This window comes from Colias eurytheme, chromosome 2 (genome assembly GCF_061535395.1).
Source record: "Colias eurytheme isolate Ceu_HAF_F1 chromosome 2, ilColEury1 Martin Lab GWU primary, whole genome shotgun sequence".
In the NCBI taxonomy this organism is placed as follows: Eukaryota; Metazoa; Arthropoda; class Insecta; order Lepidoptera; family Pieridae; genus Colias; species Colias eurytheme.
In genome coordinates this window covers 72,314-93,873 of record NC_142981.1, presented here as the reverse complement: position 1 = coordinate 93,873, position 21,560 = coordinate 72,314, and the positions used below count along the sequence as shown (strand labels likewise).

Below are 21,560 nucleotides of genomic sequence, written 5' to 3'. Positions count from 1 at the left end.
TTGTATCATTTAGTTTTCAAAGTAACGTGGTATATGTCAGGGATGCTCGCTGACCGTCTTCAAGCATGCAAAAAATGTTTAACATCTTGCTTTTAATTACCTAATTATTTTTTCATCCGCCTTCGTTCAGTTTAGTGCAGTTCCAAGAATTGCATTCCGTTTTAAATAAAGGTGTATAATTAATTGTTGTAACCTTAAGAATAAGGATATGAGGAACAATGGGTCTTTAGCAGAGAGAATAATTTTTACCTAAGTATTTGCCTTAAAGTCGTTGTTGATGCTATGGATTTTTTGTTCTATTTTGAACTGTAAATAAACATGAACTTTTAAACGAATACAGCTAAAATAAGTTGTAATCTGATTGTGTCGGTGCGGCCGTCGCCCCTTGAGTGGTAGACGCCACTTAAGTGTCCAGACCTACTCGCGTCTCAATAGCTATTATCACCACTATCTAACGTTTTAATTATCTAGTACCTATGGTGTGACGGTGAAATCAGAGTATGGAGTAGCTACTCCTTAATGGTATCGTTGAATGCTAATGTCGTAAATAAAAAGTAAATATAGTTTGTCAATTGTCAGTAGTCAGGACGACGCGCTTCGATCTCTAGCCGTGTGTAGCGCGTGTAGTATTAAAATATTTGATGATGTCCGAGAGGCGGCCGTGGCGGTTACCGGCGGCACCGGCGCGGTGGCGTGTGACGGCATTGTTTACGTTCCGGCGCATCCGCGCGCGTTCATTCACACTATTTGTTTTTAAACTTTTCATTCATAAAATTATGCGCTCCTTGCGTAATTAGTTATTATGGTAACGGTTTACGTTGCGTTTTATTTGTATTGAGTAAATTGTTTTAGGTAAACGCACACAAACTTGCTTTGGAGTTTTAAATGTTTAAGAGATGGCCAATGTACTAAATCAGTGTATCTATGTGATTATTATTATAAGGTAATTGGAGGCAAATGGTATGAGCTTTCAATATCTGTCGTTTGGGTAAACTCTCACTGGCGGAATGTGGGCCGCTCCCCCCCTCCCTCCCCTCCCTCCGCGACCTCGCGCGCTTCGCTGCGGAATTTCGCGTTACCTGCTAATTTCACATGCATTATAGCTTTTACCACATTTGTTGACATCATTTTGATAGAAGGCATTGCGTTGTATAGTTCCCTCGATCGTAAATCCATAAGAAAATCCTTTGGTTGATTTCGCAGATCGCAGTAGAAGTGTTTGAGCTAACCGAAGCATATGTCAACCGTTGAGTCAATTCTGTGCCTCGAAGGATAATGATTACACTTGTACAAGAACATGTGGGAACTATTTTAATGCGGTATGAATGGTATGATGATTATATAACGGTCGCCCGTAATCAATTACCCCGGGAGGCGATAGCCTTCTTATGTGACACCTAAAGTGACGTGGATATTAGCATGCGCGGGAAAGCTGCTGATTGCCATTTCTTACTCCCAGTAAAAAGCTATTAATCTCGCTTAACTGTTAGAAGAGGCCGGCGATTATTAGCGGCTGTAAATTATCATTTATAGGCATTCGTAATGTGTGACACGGTTGAATGTGTGTCACGGTGTCGCGGGGTCGCCGGGCGGCACGGCGGCGCATGCGAGACACCTACGCGCTGGCTTTAAGGGCTCCGACGAACATTTCAATCCAAAATAAGATTAGAACTCAAATTGAGATCTGTAATAAATGAGCATGATGGCAACATGTGGCGAGCGGCTCTGTTTCACAGAGAGCGGTGCCGGTCGAGCGCGCAGCCCTTGGCCGCTTCCTGCGAGGTGCCAGCCCCTGCTCCCGCTGCTTACCGGCACAAGGATGTGTGTTGTGCCACAGAATTACTAAAATTACATCATATACATACAGTAATCCCCACTAGCTTAACTTTCATATAGCTTTTAATAGGGGAACATTTAATTATTGCTGAACGTGATACACGTGCAAATCATACAAGTATTTGTTCCCCTGACGTGTGTGTTTTTTTAAATTAGTAGATATTAAATAAATTATAAATTTTAATTGTAGAGCATCTCGTATTGTGTGCGAAAACGCGATCGTTCATAGGTTTCCCACCGCGTTCGCCTAAAATACTTTCTCTCCCCTTGATTATTAAGTTTTTTGCTAGTAAATTCGAGATCATGATGGTCTTATTTCCGTCCATTAAGCTGCTCGTTCGTCAATTTCGGCCGGCGAGTCGTGTGCCTTCCGAGTTCCGACCGTCGCGTCGTCGCTATTTGGGTTAATAAATTTGGAATGCAATGTTTTAATATTTCGGTGGTGAAGATCACATCATTGCAGAAACAATACGCGAGAAACGGCGAGCCCAGCCCGTGTACCTGCCTGCCAGCGGGCGGCGGCCGGCGGGCGGTGAGAGAAAATACTTTCGTGTGCCAACATCAGTGTGTACTGTGCACATTCGTACCCATCTATGTGTTACATCGACTGCTGACAAGCGAAATTTGAATTCGAGAGACATCACGCATTACTATAGTTCAAGATGAGATACCTGATACTGTGATACATATCTTGTTTCTTTTTAATGAACTGATGCGATAAAACATTGCAAATATGAACGAAATTATGTTACTCGTAAAACGAGTTAAACCGTAATATAGCCTGTTGATTAGCTGAGTGAGAGAAAATAGTTTAATGTATAATACATAAGAGTTATAACAGCCCGTAGCACGCGTGTACATTTTGATTACTCACTATTACGTAGCGGCCGCGTGGCTCCGTAGGTACTCCGTAAGTCCGCACCGCCCGTATTGTGACGTGCTAAGTTACATATATCGAAAATGAAATCAATTTAGTTATTTATAACATTGTCTCCACGATACATTTTATACAAATATTCTAAACTAGCTGTGCTCCGCGGTTTCATCCGCATTGCTCCGCTCCAGTTGATCTTAGCGTGATGATATATAGCCTTCCTCGATAAATGGGCTATCTAACACCGAAAGAATTTATCAAATCGGACCAGTAGTTCCTGAGATAAGCGCGTTCAAACAAACAAACAAATGATGATATAATATAGCCTATAGCCTTCTTCGATAAATGGGCTATCTAACTCCGAAAGAATTTTTCAAATCGGACCAGTAGTTCCTGAGATTAGCGCGTTCAAACAAACAAACTCTTCAGCTTTGTTTAGATTATAAAAATTAATCGCCAAATGTGTTGCTGAGCGTAAACCTCATGGACGACTTAACGTTTTTGTTAAAATCACAAGAAAATGGTACAATAGAGTAGACTGTAGAGCAACGTTTGCTGAGGCAACTATTATTCAATAGTTTTCTTTAAAAAAGGACCAGGGCCTTTTTATTATATAGATTGGATATGATATGTGTGAATACACACAATGCACACAATCATACATAATTTCATTGCTACAACTTGCATCACATAAGAGGCGTCGCGTCGGTTTGGCTGACAGCACGCGGCGCTTTGTAAAGGCGATCTCGCGTCGGCCGCGCCAGTCGGCTGATCGACACAAAGTTGCTACTGTAAACTATAATACATGCTGTATTATGTCACATGACACTATCGGTGATCAGCTCTTCAGTTAGGTGCCACTTTTTCTTCGCAAATCAAAAGGTGATCCACGTAAAGGAATTATAATATGATAATGTGAATAAAATCTATATTAATGAATTACAACCTACAAGTTTTCCAATTAATACGTTGAAATTAAGTTATACACGAAGACGTAATGGCAGTTCACACCGGAGCGGCTCCGAGCGGATGTTGTTGTCATTGGCCATATATTTAGAGGATCGATAAAAAATATAAAAGCACTCTCTCTACGTGTGTTTGAATGGCTCGCAATTTCTCCTTCCTTGTGTTTACTTTCGTTTCGACGTCGATTCCCCGACGCGCCATTGTGATGGAACAGGTCTGATCGCGATTACTGGCCTTACGTCACCCACTCCTAGAATAATCACATTTTGTAAGTTTGCGCAAAGTGCGAGTAGAATATTTATTACATTGATTATGTTTATTTTAAAACTCATGCGATGGTGGCTCGTGAGAAAAACATGCACAGGGGTTAAGTGTACCTACTGTAAATTAAAGTAGGTAGTAGATATTTACTTACCTATTTTAAAGGTGCCAGAAATTCAGTTGAGCTTTAATTTTATAATTGTAAGAAAGGAGACTATACAGTATATCTACACACATACTAGGGGACACAATAATTATATAATTTCTTTTCGGAGAAATTGGCAGTCGCTTGCGTTTATTTAATTTGTTACATCTCATCACCCATTGAGTGTTGACACGGCGATCTCTTCGCAAAGCGATTGTTAAAGAATTGAAAGTTTTAATTATCCCCCGACACCTCATAGGTCGGTGCGCGGCTGGCTCTAGTCGCGGGCGCTGCAAGGCCGAGAGTCGCGCGGCGCGGGCGGGCGGCGAGCGGCGGCGGCGGCTAATGGGATCGCGCCATTATCAGCAAACAGCAATGAAAGCATTCCGTAACATTACGAGTTGCGATGCTTTCTTGTGTGAGATAATGTGCGCTGGGTCGTTGCCCATGTTGGTATTGTCGTGCATTTCTTCAACTTTACCTTTTTTACTTCTAATTACAACTTTTACTTTCGTTTATTGATCGGAGAAAGGTGACCAGTTTGTCGATCATCTCTTGTGTTAATTATTTGGTACTTTTTGCGACGAATCATTCTTCGGATTCGTTTGTTTTGGGTATTAATCTCGAAGGAGATGACAGGTAGAGGATATTTTATTGATATCGAAATTGAGAGATATTCGTCGATAAACAATCCGTAAAACCCGATCGTTCATTCACAAGTGACAGCTGTAAATGACGTCACTTAGTGTTATCGATATATTATTTTTATTCGATCAATATGCCGAATGTAAATTAAATTAATGTATTCAAAGTATTCGTGTCACCAATTCAAAAATGGATCTAAAAACAATTTTAATTTTTAATGTATTCTAAAATATATAGTTTATGGGCGATATATGTAGACGCAAGGCTCTGGCACCGGCCGTGAGGGGTGCGGACAGGTGACCCGTGAGTCAGATGACGAGAGAGCCGACCATAAACTTGATCGCCGATTTTATAATACCGAAAGTGTACTGTCGCTTTCTATCCTCAAATGTTAGTGTCGATATTCAGTGAGTGCTCCGCTTGCGTGCCGTGGGCGGCGCCCGCCATCAGCCCCCACGCGCCGCCGACCTGTTGCCGGCCTTATTTGCACTTATATCAATTAAGTTCAAATTATGTAAATGTATGTATTCATATGTGTTAGTATATTTCCAGAATCTTCACTATGTATAGTATGTAATTACTAATTACTAATTTTATCGAATATTAATACATGCACACAATTCCTATAATATCTCAATTAATCAGGTATTCTTCAAAAACGAGCGGTTGAAACTATAGCACCTACCGCGTCGTTAATTGACTCTTGTTGCCAACAGGGCGATATAGAGCAGGCTCCAAGGAGATGTTCGTTTGCAAAAATAGCGGACCTAAATCTGACTTCTGATATATATTGTATAGATCCCAGACATCCTATAGACAGATGTTGCCAACCGGTTTTGTGGTCCCCCTCTCCCCACAACGGTAATTAAATATGGCATACAAAGAAAAAAATAAAAATTTCCAAAACATGCCGTGTGGGGTATCAAATGAAAGAGCTTATTGAGTAGATCACGAATATATAGCATACTATAACATTTCTTACACTTTCTCTAAGATTTTTTAGAAAATTTACGAAAATGCTCCATTTTTGAGTTACTTTAAACCACTATAGATTGAAAACTCATGAATATATTTTTTAAATTATTATTTTAAATAATTAACAATAGTCCATTGTTTAACTTTTGCAAAACAATTATTCAACTAAGCTAAAGTTGTATGATTGTACTCTCTATTATTGATATATAAATTCTTAAAAAATTGTACTGTAGTTAGTAAAAGTATTCAAAATAATAATTAGTTGAATTATAAGTTATAACAAATTGTAGGTGTTCAATGTTCATTCAAAAGTGATTCAACTTGAGTATTAATAAATGATTATCTTTTTCGTCCGACGCCTTCCTCGAGTGAAACCCCCATAATGCGAGATGTATGTTTACGATAACAGCTGTATTGTTACATCTCCAGCTTTTACGATTCAATGAAACTTAATCGCAATGAATTAGTGGGTACATATAATTAAATTCCGGTTGGCTTTCGCTTTGCATTGTGATGTTGCACAACCGCGAACGGAACCCGCGGCCCGTGGGAATCGCGCCGAGCTCTTCCTCGCGCCCCACGGTGCGCCGCATTCTAGTCAAACGGCCCTTTGCTGCGTTATTTACAGAATTCCAAAGTTATCGCTCATTGTTATTACTTATTAGAAATTTCATATCTTTTATAATAAAGAAGTCTGCAGCCCGAGCACCAAGAGGTTTTTATTGTGATAGACATTGAGAACAGGAGCAATTATTTTAAAGTATTGTTTGTCACAAAAAGAAAGGTATGAAAATAATTACATAGGTAGCGTAAATGACCTCGTTCTATAGTCACAGAATATTTTTTGTATTTAAATTTTTAAGTACTTGTATATTATGTTTCAATACATAATTAGAACAAATAGCAGACCATACGTTATGTCATAATTATGTCATTGTTAAAAATTCAGAACGGCGCGCGTGGACGGCGAATTAATTTACGACTTATCTAGACATACACTAGTTGCATTTCAGGCAGGCCAATTTCCGCGAAGTGATCGCGCGTCAGTTACGTAAGGGCCTATAGCTGTCCCGTATTCATTACAGACCACAGATAGCACACAATCAAGTATATCAACTGCAGCTGGGGCGCCGCCGGAGCCGTCACTCTGCGTTGCCTCCGCGTCACTATCACGTAGCAATGCAGTTGCCAGTTTGTTTTATATTACGCTTTCTATTGTTGACAGATCACCACTGCGCTATTCACTTCCCCGACCCCCGTGTTCAATGTTTACGTTTATGGTCACAGTATTAAAATATTATTGTATAGATAGGCGACGTAATATATATAAACATGCCCATTATGTTTAGCGAATACATACTCGATTTGTAAAACGACAATATTCTGTTTTATAAGGAAATTTTATGTAAGGTAGAAAATAGAAATGTCTTCTGTCTGTCCCATCCATCATGAACATTAAGTTTCATTTAAATCAGAGTGCAAGAAAAATAATAGTACTTATGTAGGTAAATAATATGTGATCCAATTTAGATTTAGTTCAATCGATTGCAGTTGGTCTATTTGAATGCAGTTAGACCATAATGACGTGGTGATACAAGCCGTGGATGTGCCGAACCCGCGTGTGTGTGCGTGTGCGCGTGTGTGCGAGTCGGGTTGCGCAACACCAGCTTCATGCGCTGTGACAGCGCGAGCCGCGCCTCGTTAGCGGCGGCCGGCAGATGTCCGCGCTAACGCAATTACGACGAATTGGCCGCGACTGCCCGCGCTGGAAATCACTACACAATTATATTCATCAACTAGATGATTTGTTGAACCCGCAAAATGAAAACTTTACAATATGTAACAACCATGGTCCATGACTATAGATACTTACATCTGCATCGTTAAAAGACCCGTGATTACTGGGAGTTTGCACGTGAACTTACCATAAAATATATTAAAGGTAAACCTACAATTGTCGTTAACAAAATCAACCAAAAAAACTAAACATAAATTCATTACAAAACGAAAACCATACCGATAAAATAAATCACCAATTAATAAATAAATACGAAGATATTCCGCTACACTCCTCCTCACTAAGATTATTTTATGCAAATTTACGTAGTATTCGAAAAGCTGGAAAATTTGATGAAATAAAATGCATAATAAAATCAATAGCAATGACCACACATTTACTTATTTTCACCGAGACCTGGATTACGTCGGAAACCGATGCTAAACTGTATGAACTACCAAACTATACGCATATTTATAACTATAGACCCAATTGTAGAGGAGGGGGTGTTTCAATATATATTCACAACAACATAAAATTTGAAATAACGGAAGATTTATACAAAGACGGGAATCACTATCTATGGATATATTTACAAAAACTATCACTAAACATTGGAGCTATATACAAACCTGGAGATACAAATATAAATAATTTTTTGGAGATATATTCTTCACAACTCGAGAGCAGAAAAAGAGCAATAGTACTCGGGGATTTTAATATAGATTTGCTTACCACAGACACAAGTTCCACAAAATATTTACACGAAATCAAAGAAAATGGATACGAGATTTTAAATAAAATTAACAAATTATATTGCACGAGAGAAACCAGCACTTCTAAAACCATTCTGGACCATATATGTACAAACATAAACAATCACTCATTTAACATATCCATAATAGAATCGAGTTTATCAGATCATAAACAAATCTACATCGAAATAGGATCCCTAACGCCACCCAAACCCAAGAAGATACAATATAAGGCCCTCGACTATGAAAATTTATGCAAGAGTGCGTCATTAGCGACCTATTGTAATGAAGACAATGACTATTGCTACCTCGAGAATTTTATAAAAGAACAAATAAAAAATAACAAAATAGACAAAACAAAAATTTTGAATTTACCACAAAAAGATTGGATTAGCCGCGAAATAATAGAATCAATTAATTTACGGAATCAATTATGGCAACAAACTAAATCTCAACCAACTGATTATAACTTAAATGAAATTTTTTTAAAGCAACGTGAAAAAACTAAGGACCTTATAAAGACGAAAAAAGAGACCTATTATCTAAATTTATTTCAAAAGAACTCCAATCAACCGAAGAAAATGTGGGAATTAATAAACAACTTAGCTTTAAATAAAATTAAAGAATCGAGTGCTCCTCCAAAGCTGTTATCGGGTTCCAATTTAATAACGGATGGCAATTCTATATGTGAGTTATTTAATTCTTATTTTTCCGCAATAGGCACAGAATTAGCAAACAAAATACCAAGCAGATACCATACGAATACTGACACTACACTTTATTGTACACAACTTTCACGTGAAGACAAACTAGAAGTACTAAAACCATGCACAACACTTGAGATAATAAAAATAATCGATAGCTTAAATAATAACACTAGCACTGGACTGGACGGTATAAGCACAAAAGCCATCAAATGCTTAAAAAGCTCTATTGCTGATCGCTTAACTCATTGTATTAATAAATGTTTGACCTTTGGTGTATTTCCAGATTCTCTAAAAGTGGCTAGAGTCAGTCCAATTTTCAAATCTGGAAGTAGAACTGACCCAAGTAACTACAGGCCGGTGTCAGTTCTACCCGTTATTTCAAAAATATTTGAAAAAATACTGCATAATCGACTCTATCAATACTTAACTGAAAAAAATATATTAATCGATCAACAGTACGGCTTTCGTCCAAAATCTAGTACTCTTACTGCCACCGTAGATTTAATAACAAAAATTAAAACTCAAATAGACCAAAAGAATTTCGGATTAGGCATTTTCATTGACTTAAAAAAAGCTTTCGACACCGTCAGCCACGAAAAGCTCCTTAAAAAGTTAGAAAACCTAGGGGTGACTGGAAATGCCCACAAAATGTTCACATCATTTTTAGATAACAGAAGACAAGTCGTCAAAATTGATAAGTACACAAGCTCAGTTCAAAACTTAACATATGGCTGTCCTCAAGGCTCGATTTTGAGCCCCTTACTTTTTTTGATTTACATAAATGACATCGATAAAATTGGCCTTAAAGGATACTTGACACTATATGCAGACGACACGTGTCTCTTCTACTTCGATAAATCCCTAAATAACATTACATCGTTAGCTCAACAAGATTTAGACTTACTTTCTACATGGCTTAAATACAATCTTCTCACAATCAACACTAAAAAAACTTCATTCATGATATTTGCTGCAAAGAATAAACCCCTGCCAAACACTACCCCAATTCTTACTATAGATAAGGAAATCATCCAATACTCAAACTGTGAAAAATACCTAGGGCTGTGGTTAGATGATAAACTCACTTGGACGGTACATATTAACCATATCAAAAGTAAACTAACATCACTACTAAGATCACTCCATAGAGTAACACAGTGTATTCCAAAAAAAGAACGTTTAATGATCTATAATTCTTTAGTAAAGCCTCATCTAGATTATTTAATTGAGATATGGGGATCAGCCGCCAAAACAAATTTAATTTCACTACAAAGAACTCAGAACAAAATTATAAAAACTCTTTTTAACTATCATTACCTTACTTCCACAAAAACACTATACTCAAAAACAAAATTATTTTCACTCTCACAAATTTACGCATATTCCACATGTATCCTTATCAAGAAAATAACAACAAATACAACAAAATCAAATTTACAAATAGATAAAAAATCAACAAAATATAACTTGAGAAATCAAAATGATTTGCAACCTATCTCGACTCGAACTAACTATGGGAAAAAAACTATACTCTTTGAAGGAGCACAGATGTTCAATAGACTACCAAAAAAATTAAAAAATTGTAAGAGTCTTAATGTATTCAAAAAATTACTTAAAAATCATATTCACTGTAATTTAGAATAGAAAAGTAGAATACAACCTAAACTTGTTTTGTATAAAGTATAAAAATATGTAAAATTTGTAATGTATGAGTATTACCTTAAACTAGAGATAAATTTAATTTATATATAAGATAGCATGTAACTCATTTTAAGTGAACTATTGTTTTTATGAGTAATAAAGTCTTTAAACCTAACTTACATAATTTCAAATTATTATTGAAATAGCAGGGACGCTTTAGGTCTACGAAAATGTTGTAGACTGCTCGTAGCATGTGGTCGTAGTACCTTTGTTACATTTACTTGCAGCAATAATAAATAATAATTCGTACAACACCGAGTGTTATGTAATTTTTTTGTCATTCTATTTAAATCATTCTTAGTGTCGTTGTTAACATAGACATAAAAGTTCTCCCATGAGTGGCATGATGTAACGTCGCCGGTAGTGCGGACTGCGGAGTGCGGACGTGCAGCTTATTGACAACAGTGTGTTTTTGTGTCAGTTTGTCCGTCGTCACGTAACAGTTCAATGTCAACAACCTTCTGACACTTTGCGCTCGGTTTGTTCACCACTCCGATCTCTTTATTTAGCTCTGTTAATTTAACTTTTTGCTCCTCACTTCACAAAGATATCTAATTCAATAACACTCTGGACGTAGATACCAAAACATATCACAAAAACTTCATTCCGTGGCTTCGTTTGTTTGACTTCCCCCCTCCCTCAATTATTACATCAAATTACGTCAATGTCCAGTTTAAACTTACTTTACAAGCTTTAACTTTCATGTGATTTAATTTCAGTCAACTCTCTCATACGCAATTTTAAAAGATTTTCAACATGTTGTATATCTTTGTACCCTATGCAAAGGATCTATCAATTTGTTTGGTTTCGCATGGCGCCGTGTGCGCACAGCACTTTCACTGTGGGTCGAGGGTGCGGGTTATCGCGGTCATCGGGACTCCATTCAGGCGTTAGAGTATAATATTATATTCTACGATTAAGGCGCCCGCCGCGACCTTATTAGCTGCATTGTTCTACATTGCCATAGTACCATACCCACTGCTGTGTTTTTTCTGCTATGGAATCCTCATAAATAACTCTTTCAAATATATTGTATGCATTCAGTTCCACTTGAAAATTTATTTATTTATTTATATAAAACCATTCCTACCATTACAGTTTACCCAATGCGATAGGGAGGTCAGACATAAAATTATTATCATTAGGCAGACATAAAATCAAATTGAGAAAATTAGCTTACTGGTGAAAATAACAATATAAATATCCGACTCGTATTCTCGAAGTGGATAAATAAGTGAACTTGTACTCTTAAAATCAATTTTAGAAAACCTAATCGCATTGAATCCTTACGGTACCTACAGTATTGCAATAACAAATGCTCAATTACGAAATCAATTTGGCGAAGAACTCGGACAATAGGATGAACAAACAATAATATCAATTAAGTATGTTAGAAGTAGTGACCGAAACCAAACATTAAGCGATCGTGGTCCACCGCCCACTGCAGACCGCAGGCTCCTTGCCTTGGGAAACACTTCGTTACGCAGATTTGTGATTGAGCCGTTTCGTGACAAAGCTTGATCGCTCGCTGGAACAGTGAACCCTGCCTTCGGCACGTTTGGTAATCCCTGGTAATACACTGTTCTCTCCAAAAGTCTTTTTGAATTTTGCCATGAACTTTAATTAAGAGAATGTGAATTATGTATTTTGAAACAAAATCTACTGTTATGTAATTTGTTTTCATTTTCAAGCAATTCAGAAAGTTTTGCAATTAAAGCTATATTTGAATATACATATATGACACAGGCTAGAGATTACAAAACCTTAATTGTTTTATAAAATATAATTTAAATTTTCTCTTCCATGTTATATAATATTATTGATTACTATAACAGTAAATAATAATCGACAAGTAACATTGATAGCCGACACCGAGGCAGATTAAACGTCTCCTAACAAGTGGTTTTTGTGACATTAGCGGTGTGCGGCCTGCAAGAAATAAATTAGGAAGCTAAGTGGACATCAATTACATTAATGGAGCCCGAGTGAGCTGGCCCGCGCCCGAGCTTCTTGTTCATTGCTCACCATTAGTTGGGAATTTATATTTGGGGAATGTCCAGAATATAACATGTACATTATAGATAGTTCAATACATAGACTATATTAAAGGTCACGTCAGGATAAATAATATAAACAGAGGATATGTGACAATAAAAGAACAGCAAGTAAGCGATCTTAATAAAGTGATTTAACGAAGCTACAGTTAGCGCTGAGAATTGAGATCGATCAAAGAACTCGCTCGTAAGGGACTTCCTCAGATACTTCCAGTGGAAAACGATCGCTAATGGCAGACTTCCCGAGCGATCGCACGACCCATTGTGCGCGCGCTGGCCGCTGCCAGTCTCTCCGCCAGGCGCCAACGTCACTCGCTTGAGCTGACGCAACGCGACGCAACCCTGCACGAGTGCAGGACGATTTGCATACAATAGGCTGATAACTGACGCCTCTCGTCTGCGCATTGGCAGGTTGAAATACAACCGTTTACCGACGCTGCCTACTCCCTTGTTGTTTTTGGACAATTGAAATGAATATAATCTAGAGGCCGCTGTGTTTCGAAAGTGAAGAGTGTTACTTGTTACATATTAAACATGCAAAATTAAATTTATGCTTTTACTTCCATAAGGAGTTAAGGACTATTGGTTTATAAAAAATATTGGTTCGAATTTATATCTGCAATAAAATTTGACCGTAAAATAAGATCGTAAATGTCGTAATAAACGTATTATTAGTTATTATACTTACTCATTGCCGTATATATAGGCTAACAGGTGGGGCATATAACAACGGGTGTAATCTGTTGCCTAACTGCGGCCCAGTGGAGTGTAGCATTGCGCCACCCGCAAGTCGCCGGGAGCGGCCGTCCGCGCTCCCGGCGGCATCAGTGAGCGACAATCATCAGCTAAGAGTTTGGTTGGTGCCTTGGATGTACACAGAAGTGCCGCGCTTTGGCAGGTAGTGCTTGCGGTTGGGCAACGGCGCACGACGGCCGCGATAGTCATGCAGGATACACTGCGCGATATCTGTAATCTGCCAGATGAGAGGATTAATGCTATTCATTGATTTAACCTTCATCCAATGAAAACAATAACGAGTAATAGCTCTATTGTTTAAAAAACCAACTACTTTATGTTTGTAATATGAACGGTACATCCTTCAACGAGTTTTTTAAAGGTTCTACTACATTTATGACGTAGCAGGTTGTATCTTTGGTGTCATTGTAGAACAAGTTCAGTGTATAGAAATTGCAGATTGCAATTTGTTTTAAGTCGCATCGTTATAGTATAGCAGATCGTTATATAGCAGTTATATCAAATAATCAAATTGTACGTTATGAATGAATGCAGTGATGTGTGCGCCCGCGCCTATCGTTGTCAAACAAAGGATGCGGGTGTGCCGCCACTTGTGCCTACTACGGAATATTATTATTGTTAGCTATCATTTCAGTGCAAGTCATTGTGTCAATAAAGCGATATACTTTAATTTTATTTTAAACTCGTACTTTTAAAAACATATTTTGTTAGCAAATGCCAGTCATGCAATGTATAAGATATATGTAACGTACTCTAAAGAGCAGTGTTGTTGCAGCTGGTGGTGAACCTGGCGATAGTGGTGTACCATGCACTGGACTACACGCACGGCGAGGACGAGGAGCGCCTCGTGTCGCCCGACCTGGAGGCGCTCATCACCGACATGACCAACGGGAACATTGCGGGTGAGTCCCATGTAAATGTAATATTATTATCTTGTTTATTCGTTTGACTTTGAAAAATATAGCCCTCTATTAGATTTAGAGATTCGAGGTACCAAAATAAATTTCTTATCGTGCTCATCGAATATAAAAAGTAAACGAACGGTCACGCGAGCGTTTCTTTGCACTCACAATAATTGAGTCTGTTAAAGCACCTTACAAATAAACACAATCAGTTTCACCGCTGAACTTTCCCCTTATTGACCTTTCTCTCGTTGCGATCTCGGCACGGCGCCGAGAGCTTACCCGGCCCCGGCAAAACGCGGATCTGTCACGCCGTGCCTGTGCGTCAACATTCCCTGATCAGCTTCATATATTTCATATAAAAGTAAACCATTTACCTACATTAACCCAAAAGATATTCTTAATTAAAGTTAGTAATTTAAATCGCTGTTACGGTGTATATTTTAATTAAATTTGTTTACGATTGTATTCGTAAGTTGTATCGAAGACCGTACCTACCCGTAGCCTCGACTGATTCGATTCGTTCGCCCCCATGGTAAATCACGGGGGCGAACGAATCAGTCTATATGTATCTGCTATGTATCGTTCGTCGACCATTAAATTAACGACTAGTTTTCTGTTGCAAATTTGCCAATAAGCTATGTCTGTTTAGAATAAATATTCGAAAGCGGCGTCTAACGATGATCGTTATTTATGGTCGTGTTTTTATAGAACGCGTAGTGTTCAAAAGGAAAGTCTCCGCGAGTTCCATGGGAACCGCGATTGCGATCACTGTAATCTCGGCGTATTTCTGTCGTGCTGCGATTCTGATGAGCTGACGTGCATACAAACCCGTTTAGTGCAGGCGTGACCTTTGCGCCGCGCCGGCCCGTTAGCCGCGCCCGCGCCCTGCTGGCCGCCGGTCTCCTGATGTGGACGTGACGAAGAGTTGGCGCTTTTTGTAGATCGACAGTATTCTCGCCATCGCAGTTCGCATTGATAAAGAAGACCCGCTATTGAGTTTCACACGGAGCCGGTTATAGTCATTTTGTTCCGCAATGTTCGCTGCGTATATTAATTTTCTCCTCAGTTTGTAGCATATGTCCGTGAGAACGATTTTTTAATACAATTGATACAAGTTGTCCAACGGTGCCATTGTCTGGAGGCTCTGGATCTAGGTCGGGGTTAATTGTATGAACGCCTGTGTCGTGTTGCGCGTACGCATCACTTGTGGTTAATTAAATCACGCCGCAAACATTGTTATCGGTGAGCTTCGTCGGTGGCATACGTTGTACTGTGTACACCGTATATTATTCTGAACCTGTTCCTGTAAATATTGATTATTAATTTGCCTCGCGTTCTTCTTTAAAGATGGTACTTTGATAGCACTTAACTGTTTTAATTATTATTAAGTTGCAGAGTGGCGTTGAAGCGAGTGCATGAGAAATGCACGCAAAGTAGTGTGAATCGTAAATCTTCATTAAGATCGGTGCGCGATGTTCCGGCAGCCGGCCGTGGGAGCCGCCGCCAGTCCGCCAGCTCCCAGCTGCCCCGCCGCGGCCGAACAGCACAACCTCACGTTTCCGGCTATTCTCTTTCTTATCAATGCGTTCATTCTTAGGATTTCATTATCTTAACAAATAACTAAGAGTGTCTTAGTTGATTTCAAACTCATATTTTTTTATATTTTAAAATTGTATGTGGTGTTCGTCTATAATTAAAATATTAGCAAATAATCGTATTTTCTTTGTATGTACCTATATATTATATAATTAGTGTTAACAATTGTTCCGAGAATAATTCATAATTCTTTATTTACGCTATGTTAGTAATATCCTTTGTAAATAAATAAATAAATAATATGTAGGTACTAGGTACTCGTGTGAAAGTAAGAAAGAAAGAAAGAAAGAAAAGACATTTATTTCTAGATAAAGGTACACACACAAGAAGAAAACACAAAATAGAAGAAAAAAGAAAGTACGATACATAATAAAATTAGACATAAATTAGACGCCATGTTTGTTGAGAATCTGGTACTGTGTGTGCACTGCATTTCCAAAAAAGGGTCTTGACTCAGCTTTCTGCCATAATCGCAGCAAGCTGCGACTACAGCGCTGGTATTCTGTCAAGACCGAATGGAGGGTGTGCTTTCGACTTTCCACTGATTTGCTACAGAAAAATAATAATATAAATAATAAGGGCGTAGGGATGTGACGACCCCATCGCCCACGGTTGGAATATCTATTGTTTACGTGACAATAGATATTCCACCCGTGCAATCAGTCAACCCGCAGGACACCTTGTGGCGTGGTGTCGGGGAGTAGCGACCCCGCGGGAACTGAGTGCTCCCGGGGGAGGCCCCTGTCTTCATCTCCGGCTCGCCTTCACCGGCCGGTCGGAGTGAAGCCTGACGAGGACAGGACCCCCACCTCTGGCTTGCCTTTACCGGCCGGCCAGAGTGGAGTCGCGAGAGCTTTTAGCTCGAAGGGTGGATGCGAAGCGTAAGTGGCGAGTGGGCACGTGATGCTGGACCCTCAGGGAGCACGTGATCGTAGTTTAAAGTCCAGGGACGCCTCTCCACCCTTAGCTGCTCACAATATGTTGCCCCCTTGTCGCACTTTTGCAGCGACTTATTTCGGGGGCCCATACAGTGAGAGGGCGAGTCACCACCTGCCAACATATTTTTACTTTATTTTAGTAGAAAGGCAGGTGCCATAGTTTCCCATAGTCCCCATTACCAGTCCATTTAGCATCCCAATCCATAGCCCAATTATTAAATTTCTATACCCTGCAATAGTCCTACATCGGCCGCGGACTGCCTAGGCCTGTATCTCTATAGTGCAGTCATGGGCAGGCTGCGGCTGATTCTTGAATTGATTGAAAATTCTCGAAAGGGCCTCTGCGTGTTGGATCCGTGTCCCCACGTCAGCCTTCCAAAGATCCGGGTACTGTCCTTCTGGTGGTACCCGAATATTATGGAAATGAGATAAATAATAAATAGATAACTAATACAAATAATAGATATTAATAAATAAATAAATATGAATATGAATTTAAATGATAAGAGATGCGGTGTTGATTGGTTGATTGGTGCTTTAAATACTATGCAGTAACTACTGTTCTGCCAGAAGTAGATGCTTTAACTTTTGTTTAAAAGTGATTTTGGATCGAAGTTGACGCAGAGGCGGCGGTATATTATTCCAGCATTTTGTGGCACAGTATTTAAAGCAACCACGAAAAGCCATGCTATGATGCTTCGGTACTGAGAGTACATCAACATTAGATCTTAAAGGATTCCGACTTGTGTCCTTACGCCAGACAAGCTTCTCAAATAGATACAAAGGGCGTTTAGTTTTCACAAGATCAAACAGGAAGCATGCCATGAAGAGCTTGTGTCTATTCCTCATGTTAAGCATCTTTGAAGAGTTAAGAAAAGGTGTTATGTGGGACCTGGCAGGAATATTAAAGCAGAATCTGGCACAGGCGTTCTGAACTCTTTGCAAAAGCCTCCGTGACCGTGACGAGTAAATTTGATGATTACAATTATTATCGAAATCATTGTTGACATAATATCATTTTACCTGTTATAATTATGTTGTGAACCACAGTTGTGAACACATCACACACAAATCAACACTTATCGCTCGTATGCACAGACATATATATGTCTGTGCTCGTATGCCTTATCTTTGATTAGATTTGTATATATGTACATATTTATTTATTTATTTATTTATTTATTTATTTATTTATTCATCTTTGACTAACAGTACAAAAATATATGTTGTGACTTGCGACTTGATTTTAAAATTTAAACAAAAACTTCTTTCAAAATAACAATACGTTGTTTTTTATAGAAATTATCACATCTATTTATTAATTTGATATTCACCAAATAATATGTACAGTACTCCAAAATTAATAATGCACATCCTAATAATGTCCCACGGCCGCCATCTTGAAAATAGCGGTTGAAATGGTTTTAACGATATACCTCTTAAACTATATTTTATCTGATAATAAAACAATGTTAACATTATTTGTTGCAAATTAAATTCTCTACAACTTAGGTTCAGTAACTTTTTGTCGTAGAACTATAAATAAAAAAGTTATAAGCGAAAATGTTCAGAAATTAGAGATGTTTATATTTTTCAATAAAACTTTTTTTTATAAGTTTACGAAGAAATTATATCAATTCATTTTTGTAGATTGTTTTTCGAAGAACAACTTTTATTAACAACATTTTTTCATTAAGTAAATAGCTAAGGTTTTACAGCCCTCCGAAGTGAGACACTTTAAAAGTACTATAAAATTTTCCAAGTAAATGAATCCAACAAAGATATATATTCGCAATCGTGGGGTTATCCTCGCTATTTACTTACAAGGAATTATCGAAACAAAATCGTCACTTACAAATCAATATTAATCTCTTTTTGCACAAAACACATAATTTGACTAAATTATGCATGAAGAAAATGCATTTAACCACTCTATATTCATCTTCAGACGCTCCGGGAATATTATGACAGTTGCCGAACAGTGACGAAGATTTCTATGCGCATTATTACTTTTGGAGTACTGTAATTAATTATCAAAGTATGTCTGTATCAAAGTAAGTTCTTGATATTTGTTAAGTTGACACATGTATAGATTTGAGTATATGAAGCCGTCATATTTTCACGTTTTTTGCGCAAACTATTTTTTCACTCAATTGATCTCGGATTCATCATCGAAATGTAATTTGTCGAAGCGCGTGTTTTCGTGTTTACGGCGAGGAGCTTCCGCGTGTCGATACGAGTGTGGCTCAGATTTATAGCGTTATAATAATTATAGCCTGCGCCGGAAATTGTACCGTTTTATCGCTGCCCACTGTATTCCTATCGAAATTTTACAATTTGCCTTATAACGAGCGGAGAAAACATACATTTTGATTTTGGAAAGTTTTTCTGAGTTACAAATCTTATAATCGATCATAAATAAAATTACTAGCTGCAAAGTGCTAGATATCAATCGCACCATGTTCGCTTTTGGAACAACAATATCAAATAAACATTATATGTATATTCTATAATAAGTTAAATACCAAGAAGCTCTTTTCAAGTGCACACACAAATATATACACAAAGATATTGTTTATTCGGCAAGAATGGAATCGAAAGTATCCGCCGGTAAGGAGGTTAAGTGCTCGCTCGATACGGGTTCCTCTTTACGCCAGTCGCCACATAACCATCAGCCAACATCGAAAAGCTCCGCTAGCGGCGGAATCGCTCGGCACAACTGGATCTCGACTAACTGTTCCATCCATGAGTCGACACCGCACGTAACTGAATTTTACGATATAATCAAGAAATACGATTTAAAATAAATACAGTAAATCTTCAATTGAATCCGATAAGCTAGTGGTCGGTCGGCAGCGGGAACGAGGATGCCGTGTCGCTCGACAGCCGATGATGGATGCTGCGGCAATGCTGCGGCGATGTGGGCCGCCGCCCCGTCTCGCAGATATCAGCCTGTAATTACAACGCCTCGATGCTGATTTTCTCGTTTTCGTGAGTGGGTCATTGACACTGGGTCAGTGTGTCCCCTCAGTTTGTCGCTATCGACTGCCACCTTATTGAGATTTGTATTTTTTTTAGGAATAATTGAGTTTTGACTTAATGATTGGGTTTTTAAATGCTTGTAATATATTTTTATAATATTTGTTTACTTTTTTGACTTTTATCCCAGATACATAATATATACTTAAAGCTAAACAGCTTGTATAATAGAATTTTTACACTGTGAAAACTTAAATAATAAGCAAAGATATTATAATAATATTATCTTACACTGCACTCAAATTGGAATTAATGAATGCAAATAGGATTCAATGATTGCGAAAAATATTTTTGCACTCAATTTCGTATGTAAATATATGATATTTGGTCCTAACAGCAAAAGAGAAAGTATGAGAATGGAACATTGGACCGAAATTATTAGCATGTTGGTGAAGATGTTGGTGCATGAAGGTCAGCAAGTGTATCAATTATTTTTAACTGACACAATTTGACTGTACAATATATCGTAAAATATAATTATTTGCAAGTAAATCCCGTCCGGTAATGAGCAGCGTGGCCACCGGCCACGCAGCTCAGCCGCCCGCTCGCCGCTAAAAGCTTATCAGATATGTCGACGATTTCTCGGTACATTTCGCACGGTCCGTTAAACTCATGTGAACACTTGTTACATTCGCATTCTTCACGGCGCGGCGATGAAACAACGACCCTACTCCACTCGCGCAATATGCATGATCCATGAACTTTATGTTCGCCGTAAAATCTGGTGATACTTCGCACAACATGCATTGTTGATTTGTTGAGTTGATTTGTTTTAAATTCGAAATAATAATAGTTAAAAAAAACTAAAAAACACGCTTTTTATAGAAAACCGAACTAAAAAATAGAAAATTTTATCAAATTAGTGTATTGTCATCGGTCCTCAATAAATCTACAAAGTTTGAACGAAATCTGGCCTTTTAAAGTGGGTCAAAATCGCGCCCAAAGAAGTCGGTTACAAACATACAGGTGAAGCTAATATAAAGCGTGTAAAAAGAAAACCAACCGCAAAAGTTTACATAGTAAATATTAATAATTTTCAGTATCAATACATATTAATTATTAGTTATTACTTATTACACATATTAAATACTTCGACTTTATAACCTTAGTAAGATTCTTGGCGGGTACAATTAAGGTCAGTTTTGGGTCACGAAGCCGAAGCGCCCTTCAATTTTGTTAAATTGGTAATTATTTGACTTTCACTTTTAAACTCGGCAGCATTCTCCGAATGTATGCGAAAGACACAAGAATTTCTTAGCGCAATGTTTAGTTTGATCAATGAGCATATGCAGGAATGCCTGCGTGGGCGCCGGCCCATTGTTCCACTGAGCCGCTGAGCGCGCAGCATGGCGCAGTGCTGGCGGACAGCGCGCTGCGACACCCGCTCCTGCATACCTTCCATTCATTTAAAATCTACTGTACCGTGTCAATGACAGGCATAGCTTCGTTATTGCATAGGTTTCTTAAAACATTGTTCCGTTCCTAAAATGTCAGACACATTTTAGCGTTCCTAAAATGTCAGACACATTTTAGGAACGTACTATGTACATCTTTTCCTTTTATAAACTCCATAAAATCAATACTTACTTTTACATGCAGCCTAGCGGGGGCTCGGGATCAGATCGACGAA

At 38.3% G+C, this 21,560-nt stretch overlaps 1 protein-coding gene across 7 annotated transcripts in view; it reads left to right on the top strand.

Annotated features, from left to right (window-relative positions):
• Positions 1-21,560, top strand: part of spir (spire type actin nucleation factor) — a 120,604-nt gene that overhangs the window by 69,117 nt on the left and 29,927 nt on the right. For 5 of the 7 annotated variants that reach the window (XM_090109939.1, XM_090109914.1, XM_090109896.1 and 2 more), the window contains exon 3: positions 14,228-14,354. In XM_090109939.1, coding sequence (XP_089966065.1) covers positions 14,228-14,354 — 127 coding nt within the window. Of the gene's footprint in view, positions 1-13,419; positions 13,595-13,712; positions 13,734-14,227; positions 14,355-21,560 lie in introns of those variants that run through there. The other 2 variants (XM_090109922.1, XM_090109924.1) reach the window with 2 other exon arrangements.